Source organism: Elgaria multicarinata, chromosome 2 (assembly GCF_023053635.1).
Source record: "Elgaria multicarinata webbii isolate HBS135686 ecotype San Diego chromosome 2, rElgMul1.1.pri, whole genome shotgun sequence".
Lineage (NCBI taxonomy): Eukaryota > Metazoa > Chordata > Lepidosauria > Squamata > Anguidae > Elgaria > Elgaria multicarinata.
The window spans coordinates 178,858,867-178,871,782 of record NC_086172.1 but is presented as its reverse complement, the minus strand read 5'-3'; the positions used below and the strand labels follow the sequence as shown (position 1 = coordinate 178,871,782).

Below are 12,916 nucleotides of genomic sequence, written 5' to 3'. Positions count from 1 at the left end.
TAAAGTCTCCTTGCATGGAACCGTCCTCTAAACATGAATTCTCTTAATGAAAGGGAACATTGAACTTTCCTTTTCAAAATTTGCCTGAAAATTGAAAGATAGTCAACATTTTTCTTTATTCTTAAAAACACTTTTTAACATCCCTACCTGCAAGTTTGCCTTGAGTCTTGCTGATGCATTTTTGAAGCATGAATTCGCCACATCGAACACTTTATTGCTTAGTTGGGGTTTCTCAACCCTTTTCATTCAGCGGCCTCCGTCATCAGGAATTTATGTCTTCCTAATCTGCAGTCAGGAGAAAGGAATCCAGAAATGTATACGCAGCCACTTTCCCAAACCTGGTGCCTTCCAGGCACGTTAGACTACAACTCCCATCAGCCCCAGCTAGCATGGCCAAGGGTCAGGAATGCTGGGAGTCCAAAACATTGGGAGGGCACCAGGGTAGGGTAGGCTGCTGTACAGCTACAGCTAAACCCTATATATAGTAGTTAGACTGGAAAACTAATTTCATTTTGGGCTGAAAATGCCAATATGGACTTTGGCACGATTGAACTCCCTTGTTTCAACTATCTTGGAGAAGCCATCACCAGGAAGCACAAGGCACTCATGCTTCCTGTCTGCTCCTTTCCTGCATCTGTGCCCCAAGGCATTCTTTGCACATGCCTTTGAAACCTTTTAAGATAATAATAATTAACCCCACCAACGAAGTGGTACCGTTTTTATTGTGAAAACTGTCTCTTTGAAACAATGTTAACCAGATTCTGGCCCCACGATGGGGGAGGGGGGACAGGGTTCATTTCCCCTTCCCCATCCTGGCCCCCTCTAGATGCGCTGGCTCGCAACTCCCATTATCCCCTGCCAGCATGCCAGGTAGTCCCAACACTTCTGGAGGGCGCCGGATTGGGGAAGGCTGATTGAAGTGTTGTCGGGAGAAATGGCGCCTTTTAAGGAAGCTATACTTTAATAGAAGTATAGCTTCCAAATCACACGAGGTACTGGTTCCTCTCTGTTCGGCCCTGGTTAGGCCTCATCTAGAGTATTGCATCCAGTTCTGGGCTCCACAATTCAAGAAGGACGCAGACAAGCTGGAGCGTGTTCAGAGGAGGGCAACCAGGATGATCAGGGGTCTGGAAACAAAGCCCTATGAAGAGAGACTGAAAGAACTGGGCATGTTTAGCCTGGAGAAGAGAAGATTGAGGGGAGACATGATAGCACTCTTCAAATACTTGAAAGGTTGTCACACAGAGGAGGGCCAGGATCTCTTCTCAATCCTTCCAGAGTGCAGGACACGGAATAACGGGCTCAACTTGAAGCCAGATTCCAGCTGGACATCTGAAAAAACTTCCTGACTGTTAGAGCAGTATGACAATGGAATCAGTTGCCTAGTGAGGTTGTGGGCTCTCCCACACTGGAGGCCTTCAAGAGGCAGCTGGACAGCCATCTGTCCGGGATGCTTTAGGGTGGATTCCTGCATTGAGCAGGGGGCTGGACTCGATGGCCTTGTAGGCCCCTTCCAACTCTGCTATTCTATGATTCCATGATTCTTCCTCCGCCTCCTTCTCCCATTTCAAGCTCTTAGTACTATTTACCCAATAGTTTTATGAGCTTGAGGCCAAGAAGCGTTGGATTCTTGGAAGCTTTGTTTGCAATCTGGGAGTTTTGTTTTCCGAGGAAGGCAGATGTGCTCTAAGCCTCCTCTTCATGTACAGGAGTGCTTAAAACACACACACACACACACCACGTGGGATTGAGTAGATTCACACAAAATTAAAAACGGGCAGAGCACTCGACCGCCAAAGGTTCTGTTGGGCATCTGTCACAAGCTGAACAAAACTTTCCCCAAGAGGAAGCTGCCTGAAGGTGGGGCCCCCATTTATCGTTTCTCTCGTTCTCAACGAATGCAGCAGAAAAAAAACATTCCAAAGAAGTTCTGTGTGTGTGTGTGTGTGTGTGTGTGTGTGTTAGAATAAAGATGGAATTGATTGGTAAAAGGTGCTGATGTTTTTCAAGTGTGGATGTTTTGGCACCTGAGGCAGAATGTCCAAACCGCTACAAAGACAGACGTATCCTTGTTGAAAATAATGCAATAACTGAGCTTGTTCAGAGCTTACAAACTCTCCTGCCCTAAGGCAGCCACCTTGAATCTGGCTGAAATGGGTTTCATGTGAGCTCCTGGACTTGATTTGGCACGAGGACTGGACCCTCAGATGCGTGAAGTGACTACAAAACCTTTAAACGTGTGCAAAATGCCTTTCCCATTGCCAGGTTGCATTTGCGGCTGGCTGCCTCGACATCTGGGCCTGCTCTGAAAGTTCCTCTCAAACATTCCTCTCGACATTCGTGCCTCCTTTGCAATTTTGATCAGACCTTCCCAAACTGGTGTCCAGTTTCATTTCCAGCCATCAGCTGTGTTGGCTGGGGAAAGCTGATATAAATCATTGCAGTACCCACGTTTGAAGATATATATATATTTATATGGAAGATTTGCCCCTCATCTCCCCTGCCCCCCCCCCCCCCGAACGCCCTCTTTCTGCTACAAAATGCCTCAACTGTGTTCTTCTGAGCCGAGACTCGGGGCTGGAAAACATTTGAGATCTATGACTGGATCCCTTGTCTCTCTCAATTTTTTGTAACCAGCAGGGAGACGTTCGGGTTGAGGTCGTGATGCTGGGTGCGCGTGTTGCTGTTCTTTAATCCCTCGTGTCATTTCCCCTACTTCTTAGGGGAAACTTTTGCCTGAAATGCCCCCATCTTGTTTCTCCCCTAGAATCATAGAATCAGAGAAAAGCAGAGTTGGAAGGGGCCTACAAGGCCATCGAGTCCAACCCCCTGCTCAATGCAGGAATCCACCCTACAGCATCCCTGACAGAGGGTTGTCCAGCTGCCTCTTGAAGGCCTCTAGTGTGGGAGAGCCCACAACCTCCCTAGGTAACTGGTTCCATGGTCGTACTGCTCTAACAGTCAGGACATTTTTCCTGATGTCCAGCCGGAATCTGGCTTCCTGTCACTTGAGCCTGTTATTCCGTGTCCTGCCCTCTGGGATGATCGGGAAGAGATCCTGGCCCTCCTCTGTGGGACAACCTTTTAAGTATTTGAAGAGTGCTATCATGTCTCCCCTCCGTCTTCTCTTCTCCAGGCTAAACATGCCCAGTTCTTTCAGTCTCTCTTCATAGGGCTTTGTTTCTAGACCTCTGATCATCCTGGTTGTCCTCCTCTGAACACCTTGAGCTGCTTTGTAAATAATTCTTTAGAAAGAGAATCGAGGCCCTTCTTCGGTGTTCAGCCGAGGTGCTCTTTAAACCTTTAAAACCAGCTATGTAACAAAATGGAGTGCAAACAGTCAGCGGATAAAATACAAAACAAATGTAGCCAAGTATTAATATGTCTGTCCAAACGGACGTGTCTTCCAAAGGGGGTGAAAAACCAAGGAGAGCGACCGCTGGATTTCTCATGGCAGGCGGGTTGAGGGTGGTCCAGAACCCAGACGAAGCAACAAAAAAGTCAGTAGAGCCACATCTAGAACTCAGCATTAATTGTTTTCAGGGGCTCAAGAGGCACAAAGAGTCCTTTTTACCAGCAGGCCTAACGCGTTCATCTCCTAGCTGACCATTTATTTTCTATGCGCCCGCGCATTGCGCGTCTCTGCTCTAGGGCTCCATTGTGGTGGCGATCGACTATGACTGCAGGGAGAAGATGATGTACTGGACGGACGTCGCAGGGCGGGCCATCAGCCGGGCAAGCCTCGAGCAGGGAGCAGAGCCAGAGACGATCATCACCTCGGGTAGGTGGCTGGACGGCCAGACAGCCAAGCTAGGGGAGACTTCCTACGCTTCGGCTACCGGCTTGCTTCAAGGGAAAGGCAAGGGGGTGTTTCCTGGGGAAGGCCTTGCTTGGCAGGCTGCGTCCAGCGGCTGCAATGCCTACGGAAAAGTGCTGCACGTCCTAGTGACAGAAAGCATGATCTAGGCTGATCTAGTCGTAAGGTGAGTAGATCCGCCTTCCCAAACCGGCTCCCCTCCAGATGTGTGGGATTGCACACATGGCACAAAACAAGGCAGCCCGTTTATTAACAGGGACTGGCCGGCGAGACCACATCACGCCAGTCCGTTTCCAGCTTCATTGGCTGCCAGTCCAGGTCCAGGCCCGATTCAAAGTGCTGGTATTGACATTTAAAGCCCTAAATGGTTTGGGGCCAGGTTATTTGAAGGAACGCCTCCTCCCATGTGTACCTGCCCGGACCTTCAGATCATCCACAGGGGCCCTTCTCCATGAGCCCCTGCCAAAGGAAGCAAGGCAGGTGGCTACCAGGTGGAGGGCCTTCTCCGCTGTGGCACCCCGGCTGTGGAACGAGCTCCCCAGAGAGGTCCGCCTGGCGCCTACACTGTACTCCTTTCATTGCCAGCTGAAGACCTTTTTACTCTCTCAGTATTTTAACACCTAATTTTAACTTACACTTAAATTTTACTGTTCTAACTCTGTATTTTAATCTTATATCAATTTCTGCTGCATGGTTTTATTCTGGTTGTGCTTTTTATACTGTATTTTGTATTTGTGTTTTTAGATTGTTGGTTGTTTTATTATGTTCTTCATGGTTTTAATTTCTGTGAACCGCCCAGAGAGCTTCAGCTATTGGGCGGTATAAAAATGTAATAAATAAATAAATAAATAAATAAATAAATAAATAAACTTCCATCATCCCCAGACAACATACAAGCATGGCTGGGGATGATGGGAGCATATTATATTTTTATACTGCCCAATAGCTGAGGCTTTCTGGGCAGTTTACAAATAGAACTAAAAAGTACAAATAATAATAATAATAATAATAATAATAATAATAATAATAATAATAATAATAATTCTTACCCGCCTCTGTTTGGATCAAGTCTGGGAACAACAATAAGTATAAAATACATAAAACTGAATTAAAAACATAGTAAACATTATTAAAACATCCTAAAATTCCACTGGATAGGCTTGCCGGAAGAGCATTTCTTAAATGCTAAAAGACTGTTAAGTTGACGAGTCTCCTCCAGCAGGCCATTCCACAGTCTGGGAGCAGCAGAAGAGAAGGTCCTCTGGGTAACAGTTGTCAGCCTAATTTTGACAGACTGAAGTAGATACTTCCCAGAAGATCTGAGTGTATGGGAGAAGGCGATCAAAGCATAATAAAAAGTTTAAAAATGCCACGTAAAACCAAAATAAACCCAGCGGCAGTTACAGCCCAGGGAAAGCCTGCATGAACAGAAACGTTTTCAGAAGGCGTTTGAAGGATGTTACATTTTCCGCCTCCCGAACCGCACGAGGGAGGGTTTTCCAGAGCGTGGGTGCCACTACAGAGAAGGCCCTGCCCTCGAGGTTCTTCATGGCAACATTCCATTCCAAGAACATCCCGTTCCAAGATCTGCCCTAAGCAATTGCCCCCCCAAACTTGTTACTCTTCCACGAGGTCCAGCCAGGATTTCCTCCTTATGTAGCACTTGCCCGTTGAAACACACTCCAAGGTTGAGCCGTCAGAGCTGCCAGGAAGAGTCTTCCTTTGTTTTCTCCCCGCTTAGGGCTGATCAGTCCGGAAGGCCTGGCCATAGACCACCTCAGAAGAACCATGTTTTGGACAGACAGTGGCTTGGACAAAATCGAGAGCGCCCGGCTGGACGGCACGGAACGGCAAGTCCTCTTTGCCACGGAGCTCGTGAACCCCCGTGCAATTGCTGTGGACCCCATCCATGGGTAAGTGGCCAGGGTGGACGCTGGCCCTGTGTGCTTTTGACAGAGAAGCAACTAAGATAGTCCTAAAATCAATATTGTTAAAAAACCGCCAGTCTCCAAAACAATACTCCCTACATTAGCTTTAACATTAATCGCATAGCGTGGAAGGATTTAGGCGGCAATCCTGTCTCCACTTACCAGAGAGCAAGCCTAGTTCAATTTGGAGGCACACACTTTTGAGTAGCCGTGTACAGCATTTCGAAGCACTTGACATCCATCATTTTCTAATCCTGATAACAACCATGTAAGCCATCTGTCATGGATGCTTTAGGGTGGATTCCTGCATTGAGCAGGGGGTTGGACTCGATGGCCTTATAGGCCCCTTCCAACTCTACTATTCTATGATTCTACTATTCCCATCTTCTAAATAGGGGGGTTGAGGCAAGGGATGTCAGAGGAATGAGCTTGGATTCATAGAATCATAGAATAGTAGAGTTGGAAGGGGCCTATAAGGCCATCGAGTCCAACCCCCTGCTCAATGCAGGAATCCACCTCATGGTTGTCCAGCTGCCTCTTGAAGGCCTCTAGGGTGGGAGAGCCCACAACTTCCCTAGGTAACTGGTTCCATGGTCATACTGCTCTAACAGTCAGGAAGTTTTTCCTGATGTCCAGCCAGAACCTTGTTTCCTGTAACTTGAGCCCGTGATTCCGTGTCCTGCACTCTGGGAGGATCGAGAAGAGATCCTGGCCCTCCTCTGTGTGACAACGTTTTAAGTATTTGAAGAGTGCTCTCATGTCTCCCCTCCATCTTCTCTTCTCCAGGCTAAACATGCCCAGTTCTTTCAGTCTCTCTTCATAGGGCTTTGTTTCCAGACCCCTGATCATCCTGGTTGCCCTCCTCTGAACACGCTCCAGCTTGTCTGCGTCCTTCTTGAATTGTGGAGCCCAGAACTGGACGCAATACTCTAGATGAGGCCTAACCAGGGCTGAATAGAATCATAGAATAGCAGAGTTGGAAGGGGCCTACAAGGCCATCGAGTCCAACCCCCTGCTCAGTGCAGGAATCCACCCTAAAGCATCCCTGACAGATGGTTGTCCAGCTGCCTCTTGAATGCCTCCAGGGTGGGAGAGCCCACAACCCCCCTAGGTAACTGATTCCAAAGTCGTACTGCTCTAACAGTCAGGAAGGGAACCAGTACCTCATGCGATTTGGAAGCTATACTTCCATTAATGCAGCCCAGAGGACCGGCTTTTTCGTAGTCGCGAGGACTCTCCGGACCTGCAGAATGGATTTTCACTTTTGAGGGTCACTCAACACTAATTGACACTAGTGTGAATTAGTGCAAGTAGAACGAAATTCTGGTTAAAAAATAAATAAACCTGATTCCATCAATGACTGGCAATGGGAGGAAAGATGCCCGATAATCTATGAAATGCAATTGGTGCATGTGTAACAAAATCTGTGCCTCCCAAATTGAGGCAGCAGCTTACCTAAAGCCACCGACTGGATTCCTGGCCGGTTAGAGTTTCATCTTCGACACCTCCTGGCTTCCTTCTTCACTGCCATAGCTCAGCAGTTTTACCCACCTCCTCGAGTGGTATAAACAGCATGGTGGAAGGTACTTTGAAATAACGACAGCCACACCCTTCGTTTTATTTTCTGCATTTCCAGACTGCTTTCCCACACATTTGGGGTCCATAACAGCTCCCAAGTGTTAACACGGTTGCAATAAAAGTGACAAGGACATCCTAAACCAGCCTTTCCCAACCTGGTGCCATCCAGCTGCAATGGACTGCAACTGAGACTGATGGGAGTTGTAGTCCAACACAGCTGGAGGGTACCGGGTTGGGCAAGGCTGCCCTGAGTTAAAACAGAACTCTGAGAAACACAGACGAAGAGCACGTATTTATCCCCAAAAGGCCCAGAGGGAAAAAGCAGTGTTCACATCCAGTGGAGGATGGTGGCCCAGCTGTCAGTGGGGCGGGGAATCCGCTCCAGGTTTCAATCAGAACTCTAAAGGAGCTATGCATTCTGGCTGGTTCTGAATGAAAACTAGAGCGGATTCACTGCGCCACGGACCACAGAGCCACCAGCCTCCAATGGTTCAGGTTCTTTCGAAAAGTGAGCCAACGGAGCAGATTTCGGGTATTCCAAAAACTAGGGGCCACTCCTGGAAAGGCCCTTTGACTTGTGGCTGCCACAGACAGCAGCCTGAGCCAGGCCCAGCGGAGCAGCCCGAGGAGGTTCGTATAGGAGGAAGAGACGCTCTGCTCTAGTTGAATTTTGCGTCCCTCCCGGTCCTCGTCTTGTTCGCTTTTACCGCACGGCTGAACTTGTGTTTGCTCCTCGGTCGCCCTCCAGGAATCTATACTGGACAGATTGGAACCGTGAAGCCCCGAAAATCGAGACATCTACTGTGACCGGAGAAAATAGACGGATTTTGGTCAACCAGGACATTGGGCTGCCGAACGGATTAACCTTCGACCCCTTTGCCAAACTGATTTGCTGGGCTGATGCAGGTAACATGGATTCCGTGCAAAGGAATGAAGGAATTTGGTGTGTGTGTGTGTGTGTGTGTGTGCAAGCGAGAGAGAACCAAGTTCCTTTCATAGAATCATAGAATAGCAGAGTTGGAAGGGGCCTACAAGGCCATCAAGTCCAACCCCCCTGCTCAGTGCAGGAATCCACCCTAAAGCATCCCTGACAGAGGGTTGTCCAGCTGCCTCTTGAAGGCCTCTAGTGTGGGAGAGCCCACAACCTCCCTAGGTAACTGGTTCCATTGTCGTACTGCTCTAACAGTCAGGAAGTTTTTCCTGATGTCCAGCTGGAATCTGGCTTCCTGTAACTTGAGCCCGTTATTCTGTGTCCTGCACTCTGGGAGGATCGAGACGAGATCCTGGCCCTCCTCTGTGTGACAACCTTTTAAGTATTTGAAGAGTGCTCTCATGTCTCCCCTCAATCTTCTCTTCTCCAGGCTAAACAGGCCCAGTTCTTTCAGTCTTTCATCACATTTAGAACTGAAACCACTCTTTTAAGATCCCATCCCACTGGAAGGGCTAAGCCAGGGGTCTCCAACCGTTTTGGCCTGGTGGGAAGAGGTGGAAATTTTGCATGTGCCGTGGGCATTCTCACAAAATGGCTGCCCCGGTGGGGCTTGCCCATTCACAAAATGGCACAGTGTGCGTGGCCAGTCACAAAACACACATTTCCCAGAAGGCAAACCAGTGAGTAACACCCCCTACCAACCTCCTTCCTGACGAAGAGATCCAGAGTTCTCTAAAGCTTGCACATTTTTGAAAAACATGATCTTTGAGTTGGCCTCATAAAGGTATTACACGTATTTTTGCATTTATGCACAAAGGCAAGGAAGGAGCAGACAGAATCTGTCCCCTGATGAAATTTCTTTTCTTTGAAAAAGGAACCAAGAAGCTGGAGTGCGCGTTACCCAACGGAGCAGGAAGGCGGGTCATTCAGGATAACCTTAACTACCCTTTCAGCATTGTTAGCTACGCCAATCACTTCTACCACACAGACTGGCGAAGGTAAGCCTCCCCTCACGGTTTGGAAGAGCCTGGCAGCCAAAAAGCCAGGTAACGTTGGAGAAAGTCCGTTAGCAAGCATCTGCCCTGCGCAAGTGGCCTACACATTGAGGGTAATCTCTAGGGATGTGCACGGACCCCCCGATCTTCTTCGCGCCCGATCCGAAAATTGCGGATCGGGCCCGCTCCGCCCCGCCTCGATCCGCCTCGGGTCCGCTCCACTCCGTTTCGGAGCTCCGGCTCCGAATCGGAGCTTCGCAGTGGCGGGGAGTGGTGCCAGGTAAGCTGAGGCGAAGCCCCCCGATCCGCTCCTGCTTCTCCGGTCCGAGGAGAAGCGGAGCACATCCCTACTAATCTCCCTCTCACCTTGTGAGGATGCTGGCCACTTCACACATCCATTTTGGATGCGAAAAAGACCCCACGAGGCAGGCCTCCTCCTTAACGGTTACATAGCAAAACGGGGTAGAATGAGGCCTCCAAAAATGCTTGCTCGTTCTCTTGGCGTGGAGGGCGTCACGCCATTTCATCACTCCGAGGTGGCTGTGGCCACCTTGCCCCTCCGTACACCTTAATCTGAACACGGGACCAAGAGCACCAGAGTTAACTCTTCTCGCCCTTGAGGTGTTACGTTAGGCAAAAAAAATCGTTTTTCGTTTAATTTGTTACTTTTTGTGAACCGCTCAGAGAGCTTTGGCTATTGGGCGGTATAAAAATGTAATAAATAAATAAATAAATAAATAATTTTCTGCACAGGGATGGCGTTATAGCTGTGAACAAAGACAGTGGTGGTTTTACGGGTGAATATCTCCCAGAACAGCGGACGCATCTCTACGGAATAACAGTGGTTCACCCATACTGCCCAGGAGGTAAAACGAAACCACACAGGGGGTCTTTACCAAAATAGGGCAGGGGAGGGCTGGGTCCTTTCCCAAACATTTTTGGTCCCTGCCAGAAATGCCCCTCCATTTTTGGGGGGTCGTCTTTCTCAAGGGCACTGCAGATCTATTTGCTCTCGTCAGGACCAAAGAGGGAATGAGTCCTTTAGCCAAGGCTACCAGGCAGTGTGGTCTAGTGGTTAGATTGTTGGACTGGGAGTGACGAGATCTGGGTTCTAGTCCCCACTTGGCCATGGAAGCCCACTGGGTGACTTTGGGAAAAACACACACAAGATTCTCAGACCAACCTACCTCACGGGGTTATTGTCGTGACGATACAATGGAGAGGAGGATTATGTGCACCGCCTAGGATATAAATGTAACAAACAATTCAACATGCAGTTGCCCCATGCGAATCCCATTTCCTGCCCTCACTGCTGGAGTGACTGTGCAGCAGAACAGGGATCAACAGCCTATTTGCCTTAGCCATAGAAATGTCTCTGTAGCTTCCCCCTCGCAACCTATTAAGACTGGACACAATCTGATTTGTGATGTCATCCATCACTTGATCTGTGATGCCATTATCCTGATTGATCAGGAAGGAGGAAATAGTCCGGAGCACAGCCGAACAAGTGGGCATGAAAGTGGCGTCGCAAACAGGCTACCAGCATCTATCAATCTATTGCAAACCTTGCTAAAAGGTCAAAGCTTTGCGTGGAAGATTATAGCCCTCCATGAAAGCACAACTCTCTTTGTGGAGGGCAAGGCTCTCAATTGCTACCAGTTAAGATGGCCGTAGTCTCCAGGATTATTTGTAGTATGCAGCGCAGAGTTAAACTATGGAACTCACTACCACAAGATGTAGTGGTGGCCACCAATCTGGACGGCTTCAAAAGGGGGTTGGATGAATTCCTGAAGGCTATCCATGGCTACTACCCCTGATGGTTCTGTACTATCTCTAGTATTTGAGGCAATAAGCTGGGGAACATGGGTGGGAGGGTGCTGTTGCACCATGTGCTGCTTTGTTGGTCCCTGGCTGACGGCTGGTTGGCCACCGTGTGAACAGAGTGCTGGACTAAAAAGATCTTGGTCTGATCCAGCATGGTTCTCTAAAAGGGTTTCGGAGAAAACATTTCGCACAACCCCAGTGAAAGCAGCAGGCTTCATTAGCCATATGCATATACATGGCAAAAAGGCTATTTTTAGTGCTTTCCAGTAGCGGTTCTCAAACTATTTTAATTCCTTCAAATCCAGGGCTTATTCTGGCTTTTCTTGAAGAGCAGCCTTCCCCAATCTGGAACCCTCTGGATGTGTTGCACTACAACTCCCATCGTCCCCTGCCAACCTGTCCCCTAGAGACTTGAGGACATTCTTGAGCTTGTGGGTCCCAAAACTCTCGTAGTGCAGCCTTCCTCAACCTGGGGCGCTCCAGAGGTGTTGGACTACAACTCCCAGAATGCCCCAGCCAGCTGGCTGGGGCATTCTGGGAGATGCAGTCCAACACCTCTGGAGCGCCCCAGGTTGAGGAAGGCTGCTGTAGTGGAACTCTACAGGCACCTGCATACAGAGGAGGAGGAGGAAAAATATCCATGGAGGGTTCTCCCATCGTCCTCTAGACACAGGTCACCTGTGTGACAGGAAAGACCTTACCTCTTTCTTACTAGTGACCCAACCTTCTTTAAACCGATCTGTGACACATGTTAAGAATTGGATCCTTTAAGGTAACACTTGTTTGTCTTTTGCAGGAAGAAAATAAGCTACCAGGTACAGAGAGGGAAGGAGAGGGGGGGGAGAAGCGTCCACTGTGACAGCTGGAAGAACGCTCCCGCCTCCTGACATCCTTGTACATAGTGCCAAAGGCTTCCTCCAGCTACATCAGGACAACCAGAGATCTGTACTGAAGGGAATTAAGCGGTTTAACTTAGAGCAAAATTATCCAATATTTTTAAGTTATACCTCAAATCTTTACTACTGTATTTTTATTAATTTTTTTTTTTACAAAAGGAAAACATTTTTTATATATTGCCAAGAAGAAATGGTGCTATCGATGACGGGGGCTGATACTATTCTCTTTTTTGCTGATGAGAGCAACTTTGTAAAACAAAAATTATGACCATATAAACGTATCCTTATTCCACTGTTATTTTATTGGAAAACACAAGAGACTCTACACTTTCTAAAACAGCGGCGGTGGAAGGGAACCAGCTTCGCTCAGACAGGGGAACTGTCCATAATGGCTTCTGCAGCAGTGCCTTAAGAGGCCCGTGGGACTCCTGGCCACGGGAGAGGGGTGGAACCAGTACCTTGGTTTGTATTTAGGAGCTATGCAATGCTGTTGAGGGCGTTTCGGGAAAAGCAATGCCGTGCACCCACCTCGTGTTGCTTCTGCCTCAGTGCATGCCTTTTTAGTATTTATATAAGAATGAGCTGGTTCAAATTTATCCCCCACCCCGAATTCTGAGAATGGGCGAGTGTGTGTGTGTGTGTGTGAGTGTGAGTGTGAGAGAGAGAATACCTGACTGTATCTTCTCATGTTTTCTAGACTATTTCATGAATTAAATAATAATAAAAAAACGTGTTTTGGATTTTTCGTTAGGCCATTTCAGCTTTCTCTTTGACAGCCTACCCGGTTAGGAGCTATATCGCAATTTGACTAACTAAAACCAACAAAAAACAACAACAACCCAGGAAATTAAAAAAAGCAGGAATATCTGGCTGTACAAGCCGGCCACCTGCCCTTTGAACAAAGGAACTCAAAGCAGGGATCTGAGCCACTATTGTACTTGGCAGTC

At 48.2% G+C, this 12,916-nt stretch overlaps 1 protein-coding gene across 1 annotated transcript in view; it reads left to right on the top strand.

Annotated features, from left to right (window-relative positions):
- The window catches only part of NID2 (nidogen 2), a 148,563-nt gene that overhangs the window by 72,956 nt on the left and 62,691 nt on the right, over window positions 1–12,916 (top strand). Inside the window, exons 20-25 of the mRNA XM_063118170.1 lie at window positions 3,652–3,781; window positions 5,559–5,730; window positions 8,072–8,229; window positions 9,129–9,252; window positions 10,003–10,115; window positions 11,870–12,414. Of these exons, the coding sequence (XP_062974240.1) occupies window positions 3,652–3,781; window positions 5,559–5,730; window positions 8,072–8,229; window positions 9,129–9,252; window positions 10,003–10,115; window positions 11,870–11,880 (708 nt within the window). The 3' untranslated portion in view covers window positions 11,881–12,414. The remainder of the gene's footprint in view (window positions 1–3,651; window positions 3,782–5,558; window positions 5,731–8,071; window positions 8,230–9,128; window positions 9,253–10,002; window positions 10,116–11,869; window positions 12,415–12,916) is intronic.